At 31.8% G+C, this 18,808-nt stretch overlaps 2 protein-coding genes across 3 annotated transcripts; both read left to right on the top strand.

Moving 5' to 3' along the window:
• The first annotated feature begins 8,366 nt into the window (after positions 1 to 8,366).
• LOC103501578 (probable beta-1,3-galactosyltransferase 3) lies at positions 8,367 to 12,461 on the top strand. Of its 2 annotated transcripts, none has more exons than XM_051085683.1 (11): positions 8,367 to 9,103; positions 9,695 to 9,794; positions 9,916 to 9,980; positions 10,068 to 10,279; positions 10,379 to 10,442; positions 10,658 to 10,730; positions 10,865 to 10,985; positions 11,335 to 11,422; positions 11,509 to 11,634; positions 11,715 to 11,824; positions 12,073 to 12,461. In XM_051085683.1, the coding sequence occupies exons 1-11, from the start codon at positions 8,988 to 8,990 to the stop codon at positions 12,219 to 12,221; spliced, it is 1,224 nt and encodes a 407-aa protein (XP_050941640.1). In that variant the 5' UTR covers positions 8,367 to 8,987; the 3' UTR covers positions 12,222 to 12,461. The 2 variants fall into 2 exon arrangements, with proteins under 2 accessions (XP_050941640.1, XP_050941641.1); XM_051085684.1 differs by having other exon boundaries at positions 8,432 to 8,742.
• A 1,337-nt stretch (positions 12,462 to 13,798) lies between these two features.
• Positions 13,799 to 15,168, top strand: LOC103501577 (CASP-like protein 2D1). Its single transcript, XM_008465184.3, has 3 exons — positions 13,799 to 14,311; positions 14,397 to 14,508; positions 14,867 to 15,168. Exons 1-3 carry the CDS (start codon positions 14,151 to 14,153, stop codon positions 15,107 to 15,109), a joined length of 516 nt encoding a protein of 171 aa, XP_008463406.1. The 5' UTR covers positions 13,799 to 14,150; the 3' UTR covers positions 15,110 to 15,168.
• Positions 15,169 to 18,808: the final 3,640 nt, after the last annotated feature.

Raw genomic sequence — 18,808 nt, 5'->3', positions numbered from 1 at the left:
TTTTCTTCTTTTGGTTAAGATTGGGGAAGGTGAGAGGTGTAATGGTAATTGCCAAATGAGGAGATTTAAGAGTCTTTTTTGGAATTATGGTTGGGGATGTTGATTTAGATTAATTAGGTAGATTGTCAATAACAACTGGAGACAGCTATGTTTGATGGAGAGGGATGTGGCACTTCCCATATTCCTTGAATATCATATGTTTAGGCAAGGCAAACTTTTGGGTAAAGTACCATATTCTTACTATTTTTGGTTCGTCCGTTGTTTTAATAATTTTATTAACAATATGATTTTTGTACCACTTTTTTTACAAAATTCTTTTAATCATTTTTCCCCCCCTCCCACTTCGATCTTGGTGGATTGTCCGGAGAGTTCGAGTGAGAGAGAATAGTGGTGAAGACAGAAGACAGTGAGAGCGAGAGAGAAGATATGACAAATAATAGAATATCATATATATATATATTTCAATTTCCATACCATCATAATAATTTAAAATGATTCATTGTAATCCCAACAAATATGTTAGTTACACTTCTTGTTTGGGCTAAGAAGTTTGTGAGTTTTACTACTAAAAATGCATCATATTTATTAGGTAAGAATTTCCTTTAATATGGTAGTGTATGATAAAATCTCTGGATTGCCTCAAGTTATTCTGTGTCACATTAGTGCCTTTTAAAAATATGATGGGACCTACTAACATCATAGTGGATGGTGGAGAACATAAATGTCAATGAATACAAGTTTATTGTATGAAAAGGGAGTATGGTACTATGAAAGTAGTAGAAATGTTCGCATGTTATACTTTATTAGCACCTTATACAGTATCTTTTGAAGTAAACTAACTCTTTAGACTTGATAATCCACTATTTCACTTCACTTCTTACTCCAAACATAAAAGTACAAAATGATTTAAAATCCTAACTAACGGATGAAAAAGAGCAATTTTTGTAGCTTGTCAAAGCACACCATTACTTTCCATTGGATTCTACTTTTTTTAAAAAATAAGAGGTGATAAAAGTTCACAAGCGAAAAGAAAATAGTAAATTTGAGAAAACTTTGGATAATTTTTTATAATAATACTATTTGAAAACATATTTCCATACATGATTTGTAAGTATATTCCCATTTATTTTGTAATTATTTTCCATTTAAGTTTTCTATAGTCTATTTTGATTTGTGATTTCTTTATAAATGAAAAAGGAGGAATCAGACAAATATCTCAATTTGTCAAAAGAGTCCATGAGCTAAGTTTTTGTTATCTTTGAGAGCGTCATATTCTATTCTAAGTATATGACAATAATTTAAAATACTTTTTTTCTTAACATTTTCAAATGTATTATAAACAAATCGTTATCAAATGTTTTAAAATAAAAACAAAGATTTTAAATTTAATTAGAATAACTAAATTGATATGGAGAAGGTACAAATCTCAATCCAATCTTATAAAGTATTATACAAAGGTCAAAAATTTCTAAATTTTTTAATTATATTTATCTCTAGTGGACTAAAACCATTCATTAAAGTGAATTTACAACTTTGCCCATTAAGGTGGTTCGTTGACAAAAGTTTTCCATTTGGGAATGATTAATAAGTGAACTAATCATGAAAAATATGATTGAAAATGATAAGAATATTAACTTCTATGAAGTCTTATTAGAAAATATTGATCATAAAAATAAGAGTTTTTAAGAGACATTTCTTTTTTTCTTTTTTTTTTTTTAAATTATAACCTAAAAATATGTCCATTTGAGATTATTTTTAAATTTAATTTAAAATTCAGGCTAATTTATAATTAGTCGGCATTTAATTGAGTTATGCTTATTTTAACCACTTTAAAGTTTCAATTGTTATAACCTTTAAAGTTTAGAGACATGGTTTGATTTTTTGGTTGTTTTGTTAGTTCAACCATAATAAGTTAGGAGAACCAAAAGGTTGATTTTAGGATAGAAACTCCTATCTTATCCAATATTTATTAAGTCATGATTGAATTTTCTTTATGGTAACCTACTATGGTATTAGGATTCATAAAACCCAAATGAATATTTGATCTAAAAAAAATATTGAGAGTCTCATATTGAAAAGATATGAAAACCTTACGATCTACAATTTATATAATATACACGAGTTATATCTTTTTCTTTTTTCTTATAGTCAATTGACTTTTGAAACGATACATCTTTCATATTATTTTTTTTATAACACCCACAATTTCACCCGTTCATACTTTTTTTGTAAGGACCTTAATTTATTTATATATATATATATATATATACATTTATTTATCTTAATTTAAAAAACCTTACCTTTTCATTTGACATGTCATACTAAATTTTCACATTTGTAGATTTAGTTTATGATTATTTTTAAATATAGTAAAATGAACTAAAATATTTACAAAATAAAACAAAGGCTGACTGGAGATATAACATTGGACTCTAAATTAATTAAGCATACAACAAAAGTTTTAAAAAATTTGCAAATATGGCTAATTTTAACGATAGTTCAAGGTAAAAGATGAAAATGCCCATACATATACATTTTTAAGCTTCTGTCGCTTAGTATTTCAATTTCAAACAGACTGCTTCACATTTTCCTTCTATTAAACTTTCTTCTCCTTTCTTCGTATTCTGATTTGGTTTTTCAGTGCTGGTATCGGTGCCTTCTGCTTTGCTATGTTCTCCACTTCATCTTATAGACTTTTTTGCTTTTCATTATTCTCCTGTACAATTGTAAGTTATTTGCTTTTCATTTGAAATAGTAAATTATTTTTGTAACGTATCTTTGTTTTCATTTGGTCGTAACCTGTTTGAAGTAAATTTTCTTCTTTTTCTATTTGTTTGAAATTGATTCCTTCATTTTTTTTGTATGGTTGTGCTCTGTTTTTCAATTTGTGTGTTGTTACTTAGGGTTAAGGTCTATCAATGATATGTTTATATATCACTGATTGATAGATTTGGAGGATATTTAACTTGTTTATGTTGGGATGTTTAACGTGTTTGTTTGGCATGCTTCTAACGCCCAACAAATTCGATTTTTGTTCATTGTCATTAATATTTAAGTGTGGCTATGGAAAATTCAAATTTATTGGAAGAACCTTATCATTTTGAAATTTCGATTAATTAAGGTTTGGACTCTCTTTTTTGTTAATAAGTATTTTTTTATTTGGAAATAATTGGGGAAGTTTTTATTAAACTAAAGTTGGTTGGTTAAGGGAGAAATGTGGGGACCTAGTTGGGGTTAATAAGGAAAATTTCAAGAGATTTGGAGACATAGGAGGTGGTTGGTTTCAAATTAATTAAAGAAAATAGAAAAAGAAAAAGAAGATAATTTTCTTATATAAAGCCGCTTTGGGACCCGTGCATAAGAAAAACAAAAAAAAGAGAGGAGCAATTAAAGTACTTCTTGAAACCCTAGCCGCCGACCCACGCCACACGCCCAGCAGCGCCGGAGATTTCAAACCGAGTCAAGCCACCGCACGCCTAGGAAGAGCTACGCACGCCGCGCCGTGTCTGCAGCCGGAACTCGTCGCGCTGCTTCGATCTAAGGTAGAGCAGCCGAGCCGCGTCGCGCCGCTTCGATCTAAGGAGAGCAGCCGAGCCGCGTCGCGTCGCTCCGATCAAGCGCTGAGGAGCCGCAGCCGCCCGTCAGCCAGCCGTCGCGCCGACTGAAGTCCAGCAGCCAACGCCTCGCGCGCCTCCAGCCGTCGAACCCGAACCCGGAACCGCTCCACGCCCGCTCGCCCGAACCCGAAACCGAACCCGCGTCCGTGCCCACACGTGTCCAGCTCTCCCCGCGTGCAAGCCGCGCCGCGCCGCCTGCACTGCAAGCCGAGCCGCGCCTCCCTACGCCAAGCCGAGCCGAGCCGCACGCGCAAGATCCCTGCGCCAAGCCGAGCCGAGCCGATCCCTGTTCTTCTTCCAGTCGAGCCGCGAAGCCTAATTTGGCTCCTTCCACCTAATTTTTGGTAATCAAATTAATTATTTTGGCATTACCCAGTAAGACTCAATGTTTTGGACACTAATTAATTTAATTTGGAACTAAATTAAATTATTTTCCTTAAGGGACGTCTTGGACCAAGTAACTGCTGCAGCGTGGGATTTCTTCAGTAGGGGCTCGAGCACTGCAACCTCTTTCTAGGGTAAGTCATTTCAAATGAGTCTTGAACCGTTAGTCGTTGGTGACCTAATTACGAATTTTGGCGTATTAAACAGTTAGGACCTCGTCGCTTGGAAAGCATACTACCTCGCGGTTAGGACTCGTCAAGTAAATCTCCAGGTAAGAGATTCTACTACTAGCTCCATGTTTAGAATTATGAGATTACGTATACTTCAATTGTGCATGTTGAGGACTAGACCGTACGATGCATGAAATCAATGATAGTATGATGCGAATGACGATATGGTCATATTATAGCATGTTGTGTGATGACGAGAGCTGTTATGGCTGTACGACGGATGTCGAGATGGAGAGTGTAATGATGATTTATCTGTTATGTTATATGCTGATGCCATGTGTATGTATACTGCGATTAGGGTACCTGTTAGCTTAACCTGTTAGAGTCGTACCTGCATGGGTGTCCTTCGGGATCACCACCTATTGAGGACTGTGTGGTCCGACGGGACACCAGTCTAGCATGGATATAGATATGACTCGAGTGACTCGACGGGGTCCTCGCATCCCGATCGTCCTAGGTGTCCCCCGGGGCACCGAAGACCAGAGTTACGTTCCTACGGGAGCGCATGTTGCACGTGTTCGGGAACGTGCCAGAGATTGGGTACCAGTTACAGGACTCTGACAGGAAGTTAACAGGCACCTAGTGGGACTAGTAGTGGGTCCCTTACTGAGTATTTTATACTCACTCTCTTCATGTCATGTTTTCAGGTAGAGGACGAGGCAAGGGCAAAGGCAAGCTGGCGAGCGACCCGAAGTGACCGTGGCGAGCCATAGAGACTCTGCTTCCGCTTATTCTTGTTTCTTTGACTTTAGTACCTGAGCTTGAGTATTCTTCATTACTTACCATCTTTTATGTAGATAGGGCCCGAGTAGGACTTTAGAACGCATTTCATTTTTTGCATAACTACCTTGTTTGAATTTTCATAAATAAAATTTCTTAAACCTTATGCGTTTTACTAAATTTTATGACTTAAACCACTTGTTCTATATTTAGTAATGACTTCGATTCAGTATAAGGAGTTGGGTCGTTACAATGCTGATCTATTTTAGGTTTGTGTGTTATTGCTTAGGGTTAGGGTCTATCAGTGACATGTTTGTATCACTGATAGGCTTGAGGGATGTTTAATTTGTTTGCATTGGGATGTTAGTAGATAATTTAATTTAATGTATATTTTTAAGTGGTGTTGTTTATGTTCTATCAATGATATGTTTCTATCAAATTGAAGGATGTTTTACTTGTTTGTTTTGGATTGTTATTAGATGTTTTAGTTTAATGAGCACTTTTTATAAACTCAAATTCAATTTTATCATTTCAAGTTGTTCAAGAAAAGAAAGAAGTGGAAACTATGGAAATAACGAAGAATGTTAAAAGTGTTAATTAGGCCGAAGAGACAACTTAACCGATCAAAGAAAATGTTGGAGAATGCAAAAGACTAAAATATTGTAAGAGACCGATTGATTTGTCCCTAGTTTTGATTTGTAACTCTCTCATTGAGTAAATTTATATTGTACTATATTAGTTTTGTGGATATTTCATAATAGAAAAAATCAATGATAGACTTCACATTTTATTTGATTTTGTTCTATTGATACAAAAAAATGTTGGACCATAGGTTGAATATTCCAAATTATTCCACTTTATATTCTTAAATAGTCGTGACTCTTCAATGTATGTTGAAGTTTATTAACGATAATGGTGAAAAACTTCATGGTGACATTACATCTTCACGTTTAGTTATGTGCCTTTGTGTTTCCATTGAGAAATTAGTATTATACATGTTGAATCACAGGTTGAATAATTGCAAATTAGTATTAATTGGTGCATTTTATTGAGAATTTTTTTGTTAATATACATGTAAAATCTATCATTGATAGAAGCTATCAACAATGGTTGACTAATATTGGTAATAGAAGCTATCAACGATAAACTTCATAGTAAAGTCTATAATCGATAGAAACTATCAGCTAAAAATTAAACTCCATTATGACATTGATTCATATTTCTACTTAATAAAGTCACCCGAATCAAACAAATAGAAAGTATTTACTGTTACACTCATAACATTGATTAGTCATAATTTTGAATTACTGCAAAAAGAAAAATATACAGTTATTATCCTAGTGTTACACTCATAACATTGGTAGAAGATAGTGTCTATCACTGATTGACTAATATCATTGATGGACTAGGATACGAGTCTATCATTGATAGACTACTATCAATTATAAACAAGGATTAATCAAGTCTATCACCGATAGACTAATATCACTATGCTCATATTAACTATAGTCTATTAGTAATAGATTTTAGAAAGAAAAAAAAAACTCAATTTCTTTAAACCTAAAAACGTAAAATTCATAATATGCTCAATTTCGACCAAGTCCAATACAAGTAAAATAAACACATTTTTTTCTATAAAATTCTAGTAAAATAATCCAATTGAATTGAACAAAATCAACCTATAGAGATGAAAATCAAATTGTAAAAATGGGATGAAGTCAAATGAAAAATTTAGGGACAAATTACATCTGAAAAAAATATCAAACTAAGATGATGAGCATAAATTGGATGAAAAAACTATGAAACAAATTTTAGTTTTTTTAAAGAAAATTTGATTACATACTAATGAAATTGATATCAAAACCCTAACATTGACCTAAAGTAGAAGCAAATGAAAAATTGTTGAATGCTGAAAATTGTTGAATGCCGAAAATTGTTGAACGCCCAAAATCATTGAACGCAGGACAAATGGTTGGAGGAGAGAATTGAATGGAAAATCGACCAGATGGAGGTGTAGACAAAATCACAAAAGGAAAGAGAGAGGACGAATCATGAAAAAAAGAGAAAAATTGTTTAGGTTTGATAGAATGAAGAAGATGATAATAGAGATTGAGGAGAAGATCCTACAGAAAACAACTATAGTAGAGAATGAAGAAGACCATCGTCAAAAGGAAGGAAATCATGTGATGTATTTTCCATCTAAACTAAGGGCATTTTAGGAGTATATAAAAAAGAAATAAAAAAGTTGCTATATTTGCAAATTGTTTAAGAAGTTGGTAATCTTAGTATTTTATTCAAAAAAGTACCTATTATAAAAACTCATAAAACAAATTATCACAATTTAGATATAATGAACTGTTATATATATTGTTATATTTTGTTGTATTTGTTAATATTTTTAAAATTTTTGTCATTTAAAATTATTCTCTTTAATTAATGTTCCAGGTCAACTTTTAAACTACATCATTATCATGAAACCTTATTAAATTTTCCACATAAAAAAATGTAAGAAAATTGTAGAAAATGAAAAAAAAAAAAAAAAGATGCTATCGAATAAACATTAACTTAAACGTAATAACTTTCAACTAATAAACTTAAAATTAATATTTTATAATATCTTAATTATTTAATATAAAAATTAATTATTAGTATGCTAATTAATTTAATTGTGCTTAATTAATATGAAATATTAATTACTCATTCCTTTTATATTATTTTTAAATAGAATTAAAATACTTACAAATATAGTAAAATTTTATTATCTTTTAGCGATAGATAATGATAGAGATCGATAGATCATTATTGTCTAATTGTTTATTATTGATAAAAAGAATAAGAATTATAAAAATAACAAATTTGACAAAATATTTACCAAATATAATAAAATTTCATATGCTATTAACGATAAATATAGATAGATACTAATATACTTCTATCAGTTATATTTATAGACAATAATAAAAGTTTATCAATATCTATCCTAAATAGAATTTAATATTTTGTCATATATTATAAATATATTAGTTTATTTTACTACATTTAAAAATGTAAAAAGTAATGATATTTTACTATGTTTATAAATATTTTCGATACCCATATAAATTAAATAGGACTAACTTTAATTTAAAATTATATTAAATTATTTAGTTTTAATTTTAGATTATAATCAATTAATCAAATACATATATTTAACTACAAACATTAAAAATAAAATGGGTAAAAAAAATCATAATCTAATTGTGTTTGCACGTGCTCCATGTGCAAGAACCATATTCGATTGTCGGTGTCATTTACAATATTCAAAGAACACAAACAGTGAGTGGGAACGAGCGACAAACAACACGTAGAAAAAGATGAACCAACAATACAAAACAACAACAACAACAACACACCAATAATCCTTACCCTTCCTTGTCCTTCAATTACTTTACTTCCGTATCTGTCCTAAAAATTTAAAACCAACAAAACCCAACCCCTTTTTCCCAAATCCAATTTCTTTCCCTTGTTAAAGTACTAAACTTGATACCAAAAGACATTTTCCATTCTTTGATGATATGGTTTTTTACCCATTTCCTTAAGATTTCTCAAGTAATCCAACAACCCCATTACAAAGAGACAAAGGAAAAATGGTAAATTTTTTCAAATGGGGCTGTAGTTGTACGCTGTAGGGTCTTCTCAAACCTCAATCAGTCACTTTATAGCGAAGCTCTCCACCGACGCTCTAACCACCACTAGCTACTGTTGTTCAAGATCCACCTCTTCTAAAGTTTAAAACCCACTTCCCATTTGAGGTTTTTCTGATTAGATTCAACTTTTTTTTTTCCCAACACTCCCTTCTTTTCTTCATCTCTCTCTTTAGGTCTTTTTGAGTTTTGACTTTGGGAGTTCTGCTATTTGGGGTTTGATTTCTTCATTGGATTTGGTTGTTTTGCTATCTGACTTGGGTTTGGACTGTTGGGTTGATTTGGGATTTGGTCATGGTGGGTTGATTTTAGCTCACTGTGGTTTGAAGAAGAAGAAGTAGAAGAAGGACATTATGTCGTGGAAGAGTAGAGGAGGATTTGAGCCAAGTACGAGGGGCTCTGTTTCTCGTAAATGGACTTTTCTGTTTTGCATTGGATGCTTTTGTGCTGGAATGCTATTCTCTGATAGGTTTCATTTCTCTCAATTCTTTACCACTTGATTCTTTTTCTTGTTCAAATTCATTCTGCTGTCCTTCTCTTCAGGGAAATTTGATGGGGTGGATTGGTTTGTTCTTTTCTACTGATAAATCTTGAAAAGAAAAAGAAGTGTTTTCTGAGCTGATCTGAAAAGTAATTAGATGGCAATGATTGCTTTTGTAATTGGATCTACTGGGGCTTTCTCTTTCTTTCTGCTTTATCGTGTTCAAATCACTACTGTAATCAATGTTGTTGAATCTCTCATGATGTTGTATACCTTACTTTTTGCAATGGCCACGAATCATTTGATCTTACTTTCCATATGCTTTATGTATTGGAATCTTGCCCCAAATCGCAGCGAAGCTCTCATGATGAATTTGTCACGAGGGCTGTCCTGTAACGTAATGTAACTCTTGCTGAGTGATGTATAGAATCATTTGTTTATAGATTATGGACCGAAATCGGTTAGGGGTAGAGTGGTTTACATACACAAAAAGTTGTACATAACAAGTTATATTTTAGATTGAAAGATTTCTAAAGGAAAATATTGCGGAAACTAACTAGATTTATTTTGGGGATACAGAATGTGGGCTGTGCCTGAAGTTGAAAATATGCCTGGAGGATCAACAGGTTCTGAAGAAGATAAGTTAAAGATGGTATCAGAGGGTTGTAATACATCAAACGTGAGTTATCTTCACCTAATTTGGATCAATATATTACGAAAATTTTCAGAACAGGGAAAAGAAAAGTTTTTAATAACTATGTTTTACATTATGAGTTTGATAAGTTAGCTTTCTTCTTCAGAAAGATGGAAGCAACGAGTCCAAAGACATTCTGGGAGAAGTTTCGAAAACTCATAATGCTATACAGTAAGCTAATTTCGTAACTCGTAACTCATCGCTCGGTTATTGGTTTTAGTTGAAAATCAGCTAATTTCTTACTGGTACGAAATGCAGGACATTAGATAAAACAATTTCAAGTTTGGAGATGGAATTAGCTGCTGCAAGGGCTGCACAGGATTCTATTCTTAACGGTTCTCCACTGATGGAAAATGTTAAGCTTTCTGAATCAGTTCGTAAAAGAAAATATGTAATGGTCGTAGGTATTAATACGGCATTTAGTAGTCGGAAGCGGCGGGACTCTGTTCGTGCTACTTGGATGCCCCAAGGTTTGAATATCTATCAGTTATCACTTACATGTTCAAATCTTTTCTTTTGATCATTGATCTGTGTTCTAAGATTTTCGCTTTGGCTCTGTTTATAAATAGGTGATAAAAGAAAAAAGCTTGAAGAAGAAAAAGGCATTGTTGTCCGCTTTGTAATTGGTCACAGGTGCTTAGACTATATAAAATTTGAAGTTATTTAGAGTGAAATCTTCTATCTTTTGATAACTTGATCGCACTGAGAAAGAAAATGGCATTTGGGCTGAAGTTGATTGACTTATTTTCTAATGATGGCAAAATTTAAACCAAATTAGTTACAATTTCAAAAACATTTTTAAAACATAAATTACAAAACACTCATCATTTATTTATTTCTTTTGTTAGTACAACGCCGGGTGGTATTCTCGATAGAGCTATTGAAGCTGAGGACAAAAGGCATGGTGATTTTATGAGGCTGGTACTGACTTCCTCATCCCTATATAGCCTTTAATTTTCTTGTTTGTGTAATTGATTATAAATAATATCCTGTTTTGTGATAGTTGTATTTGAAGAATGGAAGCTGACATGTTTTGTTTGTTATTTTTGGGGAAGGATCACGTCGAAGGTTACCTCGAATTGTCAGCCAAGACGAAAGCTTACTTTGCCACCGCTGTTGCATTGTGGGATGCTGATTTTTATGTGAAGGTTGACGATGATGTGCATGTGAACATAGGTAAATGCAGATGCAGATGTATATTGAAGCTTACAGTCTCTTTTGTTCCTTTTCTTTTCCGCCATACCCGACCCTTAAAAGACCTGAAAATAAAGAACCAATGAAAACTGCGAAGTTGTTTATATATACTTTTCAAAGATGAAAATTTGGTTGGCCTGTAGTAAGTGTTTCCCTTCACGAAGTCGTAAAACTGAAGCTTGGTTTTGATCAGAAAGAAAACGATATGTTGCTAATATTGCCATCTTTATAAGATTTGGGTTATTATACCCGAGATCAAGTGTATTTATGTATTCATCTCCCTTTTCTGCACTCAATTTCTTCACTCAATTTCTTTTATATTTGTCTGCAGCAACACTTGCATCAACATTAGCTAGACATCGGTCGAAGTCCCGTGTTTACATGGGATGCATGAAATCTGGTCCTGTCCTCGCACAAAAGTAAGTTGATTTTTCGGAGGTTTCTCAAAGTGAATTCCTATTATGTAATCAAACTAATGCCTCATCCTGGTTTATTTCATCACCAGAGGAGTCAGATACCACGAACCTGAGTACTGGAAATTTGGGGAGGAAGGAAACAAGTATTTCCGTCACGCCACAGGGCAGCTTTATGCCATTTCAAAGGATTTAGCAACTTACATATCAATCAACCAGTATGTTTTCTTGTTTTACAAAGAAACTCCATTTTTCTCTTCATGTTACGAGCAGTTTTCTGAGAAGAATCATTGTATAGGCATATACTTCACAAGTACGCAAATGAAGACGTCTCGTTAGGTTCCTGGTTTATCGGATTGGACGTGGAGCATATCGATGACCGGAGATTATGTTGTGGCACCCCACCTGGTATGATTCCTTACTTTCCTTCCACTATTACTTTTTTGTCGCTCTTAGGAACAAAATGATAAAGGGTGTTCAATATTTTCATCATTGAGCATCACATGCTTGGAACTTGTTCATTTATATCAGAAAGCGAGTTCTGTAATTCATTTAGCTTCCTTTCTGTTTAACTTGACGAAACGCGGATGTGATAATCTCTATTCCAAGACTTGTTATGGGTAAGTTTGACGATGCCAATATATTGTTTAAAACAGATTGCGAGTGGAAGGCTCAAGCAGGAAACATCTGCATCGCATCGTTTGACTGGAGTTGCAGTGGGATATGCAAATCGGCGGAGCGAATGAAGGAGGTTCACCGCCGATGCGGAGAGGGAGAGAATGCATTGTTGAGTGCAGTTTTCTAATAAGCAACAGTATATTTTTAACAAGCTTAGTAGAAAACGTAAACAAAAATAGGCATTTTGTTGTGATTTTTTTTTGAAGTATAAGAGTAAATATAGATAGTGATTGTAAAATACCATTCTTTCAGCTCATAGGATTAGAGGCATTTCTGATGCCTTAATCTATGTGGCTAATCAATCACCATAAGAAGTGTTTGCTATTGTTTTCACATGAACCATATTATATAGTTCATATCTACTTCAGCTCTTGTATTTTTTTTTCTTTTACTTTATTTTAGGGAGTAAATTTTATATTGGTTTTCAAGCTTTGAATACCTATTTCATTTTGGTATCTCAATTCCAAATTAGTTATGAAACTTAGTATAAAATATTATAATTTTTCATTAATATAGGTTTAAGTAGTAATATATATATATATATATATATATATATATATATATTAAAAGTTCCAAAAATGCCTTCACACATTTTGAAGGTTTAAAAAACAAAAATACTTTTATCGTTAATTTTGGATGAAAAGTGTCTGTTGAGCTTAAGAAAGTTCAAAAGTTGATGTCAATTTTACACCAATTTTTTCACCGACTAAAATTAAAATGTAGTTTTAAGTGGTTGATTATTAACACATAATGATAGAATCACGAACACAACCACAATAAATTGTCAAATAAAAAATGTATTTGATTGATTAATTAACTAGATCAATTATTGTTTTAGTATGTTTTAAGGAATAATTTTTATTTTAGAACTTTGTGAGATTTTATGTTTTAACTACGGTTTAAAACATCGACATTGATGAATATATCAAAGTCTTAACTTTACAGAAATTTCGATTTTGATGGATATTTCTTAAAAATTTATAAAAAATTAAAAAAATAAATTTAAATTATTAAATAAATGCTTTATTATTTTCAAATAAGCAAACATGACTATTAACTATATTATCTTTATATTAGAGTCATTTTTATGTTTTTTTTTTTGTGATTTAGGGCTTTTTAAAGATATAATACAAATATCGATTCACCATTTTTATTGATATTAAATCCATGAAAATGTGAAAATGTCGACATATCTATAGAAGTTTAAAACTACCATTTTAACTTGAAATTTCGATTTTTATTTTGGGTGCTAAGAAATTTGGTGTAAAAGTTGGATTGTCGAGAACATTTTTGAACGTTTTTAAGTTTAAAAGGATATTTATAAAAATTTTCAATAGTTTAGTTTCTATACAAACAAAAAGGTTAAGTGTATTTTAAATCATTTTTTTTTTTTAAGTTTGAGATCATTTTTAAAATTTTAAAAGTTTAGAACAATTTTTACACGAACCATAAAGGCATTTTTTTTTTGGGTATAATTCAGCCTTAATTGAATGTTGATGGAAAGTTTAATAATAAAATAAAAACATTTGAAAACGAAAGTTTGAAAGTTGTAATAATAAAAAAAGGTTAAAGGGTTTTTGTTTACGAACAATTTAGTGAATTTATTAGTTTAATAAAATATGTATAAAATAGTTAATTTATTGTCTTATCAAATTTGAATAAAGAGAGAGAAAGGGAGAGATATAGGTTGCATTCATTCAACATAAAATCCCTTAAATTTGAAGCCTCATCAAGCACAACACCAACACCAACACCAACACCAACACCAACACCAACACCACCACAATTCATTCAAACATCAAATCCCCAAACCAAACACAAACCCATCATTCCAATACAGAAAAATAATAATAATAATAATAATAATAATAATAATAATAATAATAATAATAATAATAATAAAACATTTACAATGAAAACCCCACCAATCCACTAATCCCCACTAATCCTCACTCCATAAAAAGCCAAAGAAAAGCTCTCAACTTTCATTTCACACCTTCTTATTCATCTACATCCCCTTCTTCACCAAACTCCATCAAAAATATTAGCTCCAAAAATGGCTGAAACCAACAATCCTTCTCTCTTCAAATTTCTTGATTTCTCTTTAAGATTATGCTCTGTTCCTTTCAGCATCGCTGCTTTGTGGCTCACTGTCACCAACCGACAAGACAATCCAGATTATGGCAACTTAGAGTTTCATAATCTCAGTGGTCTCAAGTAATTAATTACGAAATTTCATCCAATTTCATCTTAATCTTCTTAATGGGGTTGTTTGTAATTTCTAATTTCTTCTCTGTTTCAGGTACTTGGTTTGCATATCTGCCATCGCTGCCGTCTACGCTTTTCTTGCCGCCGCCGTGTCTTGCTTCCGGTGGTTCATCGTTAGGGCTTGGGTATTCTTCGTTTCCGATCAGGTTTGTGAATTTCCGTTTCAATTGAATTGTTTATGTATATCATATTGAAAGAATTAGGCAATGTAAGATTCGTGCGAGGAAGCCAAAGCTCCAATAGCATGAGCAACTTCATTTTCCCTTTTAGAAACGTAACAAAAAGACATAGTATATTAACAAAATTCCCTCAAATTCACAACTTCTGACAATGGATTCCTAGTAGCTAGCCATTAGAATTTGTTTGCTATCACTGTACGTTATTAATTCAATCCAAATTTAAATCAACTAGTTTTAAAAATGATACTTTGACTGCATTCGTCTATGTCGTTGTACACTTAGGAATTGAGTTCTGTTTTTCTTTCATTTTTGGGTTGTGATTTAGATTGTGGCTTATTTGATGGTTGCATCGGGGGCGGCGGTGGGGGAGATATTATACATAGCATACAACGGAGATAGAGAGGTTTCATGGAGTGAAGCTTGTAGTTCATATGGCAAATTCTGTAACAACATGAAAATGGCTCTCATTTTTCAAGCTTTGGGATTTGGTTGTTTCTTTCTCTTGGCTATCATCTCTGCTTTTAGAGCTTTTAGTGTCTTCCCCCCTCCCCTAATCTCTTCCCACTAAACCCAACTCCATATTAAACTATTTGTAATAATATTTGGTATAATTGTCTTGAGGTTTTATTCATTGTGAATTTCTATCGTATCACAAATTCTTAATTCTAAATACAAAATGTTTATTCTTGGGATTTTATTTTCTCTATCACTACTCTTCAAAATTTACAATAATATATTTTAATTTGTCGGTCGGATTTGGATGTAACAATGATGGACATACTTTTAATATATATAGTTTTACTTTTGAAAAATACTTTTAATATGGTTGGAGAAAAGCGAGTTTAATACTATTGATGTGAAAAGAATAATAAAGTAAAGTTATTGGAGTTATTTTTATATGTTTATGAATATGTGTGTATGATCCACATACATCTTTAGCTTTACCCCATTCCTTTTTGACCACCGGTAACCACCATCATGCTCTTAGGCAGGGATTGACATGTGCTATGTATATATTATTATTATATTACATATTATATGTATTTCTATGGGACTTTGTATTGAGTAGTGATATAAGAATGGGGTTTTGCAATTATGGCTCCCACTACTTTTCACCAAGCAAAATTTTGACGAATAAATATTTTGGTTAATCCAAGCTACCCTCTTTTTAAGTATTGAACTCAATCCAATTTTCTCTTTGTACAATTTATTTTCTTTTACAATATTCAATTATCCCTTCGGTTATCCTCATGTTGCAAATTATTTACGGTAGAAAACTATGTGCTCTCCATGTTCAACCTAGATTATATTTACCACTATGATTAGACGTTTTTGTGAATAGGTTCTCCGTATAAATCAAATTTGTGCGGTCACTCCAAAGCACTATAAAAGAAGCCTTTTGGTTTTAAGTTGTCTCCGTTAAAAGCTTTTTAAGCTTAGATATGCTAACTCTAGTTAAATTACATTTTACCTTCTTTAGTATGAAAGTGAGAAAAAAGTGTTGGAAAAAAATGTCGCTTTTAAATTGTTGGAAACAAATGTTGATTCTTGCTCATGTGCCGTGTCGAACCACTGTCTTGAAAACAAAATTCGACACGACCTCAGTTTAAAATTGCATATGTCGGTTACTCTCCAAGGTTAACACAAATTTCCAACTTAAACATACACTCGTGGGAGTAAGAAGTAGAATTAGAGAAAAAATTGCTTAAAGAAAATAATTAAGATTTTTCTGGTAAAAAGAAAAACTCTACATACTCAATTTTTTTTTTAAAACATATATATATATATATATATATATATATATATATATATATATATATATATATATATATATATATATATATAAATAAAGAATAATGGTTTTAGAATTATAAAATATATTAAATGAAAATAATTATTAATTCCAACTAAAAGAAGCTTTAATTTTTCATTGTTGGTGACCGATAGTGACCGATTTGTTGTTTTTCAAAACTGCAGCTTCATACTCCAAATTCTCATTTCAAATTTGGACTTTTAACTGTATGGTGTATTTTGTTGGGAATTGTGACAAATATCAATAACAAAAGAAATCGTGATGAAAATATATTGCTTAAATTAAAATATTTCACTATGTTTAGATTTCTGATACATCATCTTTAGAGCAAGATTTTGTAGACTCTCTGTGCTAATCATTTTGATGGTAAAACTATTAAACTATATATAATTATTAAATTTACATTTACATTCACCCATAAGTTTAAAATTGTGAGATCAATAAGAGTTTAACTCAATTAAAACTAACGTATGTTGAAAACTACGAGGGTTCTAAGTTCAAACTCTCATTCTTATTTGTACTAATTTTGTTGGATAGATTGTGATTTAAGATGGTACGAGAGTTTAGGAAGTTGTGTTCAAATTCCTACTTTGTTATTTTTTTTACAATTAATATTCATTTTCGATACTTATATATAGAGCCTTTCATATGGTTCAATTCCATAAGCGAGGGCCAGAGTAAATTTACCTTTAGCTTACCTTCACCTACTAGTTTAAATTTTTAGATTAAGAGGTGATTTAGGATGATATCAAAGAACATATAAAGTCCACATGGGTATTTTATCTAATTGAAAGATAATATCATGATTCGACCACGATTGGTCACTACTACAAAAACTGACTCTCTTGACGGTTTTAAACTGTCAAGAATGAGTATTGTTGACGGTTTCAAAACCGTCGTTGAATCCAGTGTCAAGAAATGCCACTTTCTTGATGGTCGTAAAAAGTGTCAAGAATTGGTATAGTTGACAATTTATAACCGTCAAGTATTCAATTTTTCATGACAGTTGAGAACCGTCAAGAGGATACGTTTTTATGACCGTTTAGAGCCGTCAAGAATGAGATGATGAAGCCCGAAAATCGTCAATAATACGACTATTCATGACATTTTAAAACCGTCAAGAGTGCATTTTTCATGACATTTTAAAACCGTCAACAGTGCATTTTTCATGACATTTAGAAACCGTCAAGAGTTCATTTTTCATGACATTTAATAACCGTCAAGAGTACTCTTTTTCATGACATTTGGAAACCGTCATGAGTGCTTTTTAATGACATTTTAGAACCGTCAAGAATTTTGTTATTTATGACATTTGCAAACCATCAAGAAATGTATTGTTAATGACATTTCAAAACCATCAAACAATTTTTCATTTTTATAATTGTAATTTATTTTATATTATTCTTCCTGTATTATGCTCTCATTGGTCCAAAAATTCAACTACATATAAACGACAAATATACATCAAATGGCAACTAAACATCATCCATTCAATATCATTTCCAAAACTTTGCATCATATTCATATATCATTTACAAAACCAATATATATATAAACAATTTCAACAGATTTCCAAGAATTGAACTAAACATCATCTAATTAACTAACCTAGCCCATAAGTATATCATCCCCAATACATAAACTTTCATAATGGCAACCCCCTACATATGAATAGTTCACCTATCAACAATTCATCTAAACTCTAATCCTTTACAAAGTCTCAAAAGAATATCAATCAACCCCTCCCCTCCATATGAACATTTCAAAAAATCAGTCACAAAAAATAAAGTTAATTTCCTTTTTTAGAGATGACAAATAAGTCCTAGATCATATGTACGAACTCAAAAACTCTACCAACTCAACCCGCACCTCTCTAACTCAGCTTGTGAGTATGATTTTTGTGTATCAATCTGTAGACATGCAAAATAAATGAATTAGTATTCATGAAAATTATTATACGTACAAAAGAAATAGTTTGATGTATAACATACCGAATCCGAGATGACAATACTTCCCCTATTTACAATTTCTCTCATATACTTCATGACATAGTATCCACACGTAGTTCTCCCGACTTGTAGTGGACACTATAAAAACAACAAATTAGAATAACGGACTAGTCTTAATTGCTAGTAATCTACAAAATACAATTTAATTTAAATATTTATACTTGCCTTTACTGTTCGCCATAAAGTTTGTTTCCTGCTTTTATTAATGTTCTTTTACGAGTGAAATATCGCTATTGCTCTGTTTTGGCAAGATAAGATTGCTCATATCTTAGAATATTGTACATGCATTAGAATTAACAACATTACATGATATAAAAGATTAAACTTACGTGTCGGTTACATATCTTGTAGTTGCTTTTGATGTCGTCCTTAGCGAGTCAAGGTAAAACACTGTATCCTCATACGCATTTATAGCAAGCAGTGTCCAATGAACCCTAATTATACA

Source organism: Cucumis melo, chromosome 6, assembly GCF_025177605.1.
Source record: "Cucumis melo cultivar AY chromosome 6, USDA_Cmelo_AY_1.0, whole genome shotgun sequence".
Classification (NCBI taxonomy): Eukaryota; Viridiplantae; Streptophyta; class Magnoliopsida; order Cucurbitales; family Cucurbitaceae; genus Cucumis; species Cucumis melo.
The sequence above is the reverse complement of the archived record's forward strand: the minus strand, read 5'-3'. Positions and strand labels throughout refer to the sequence as shown.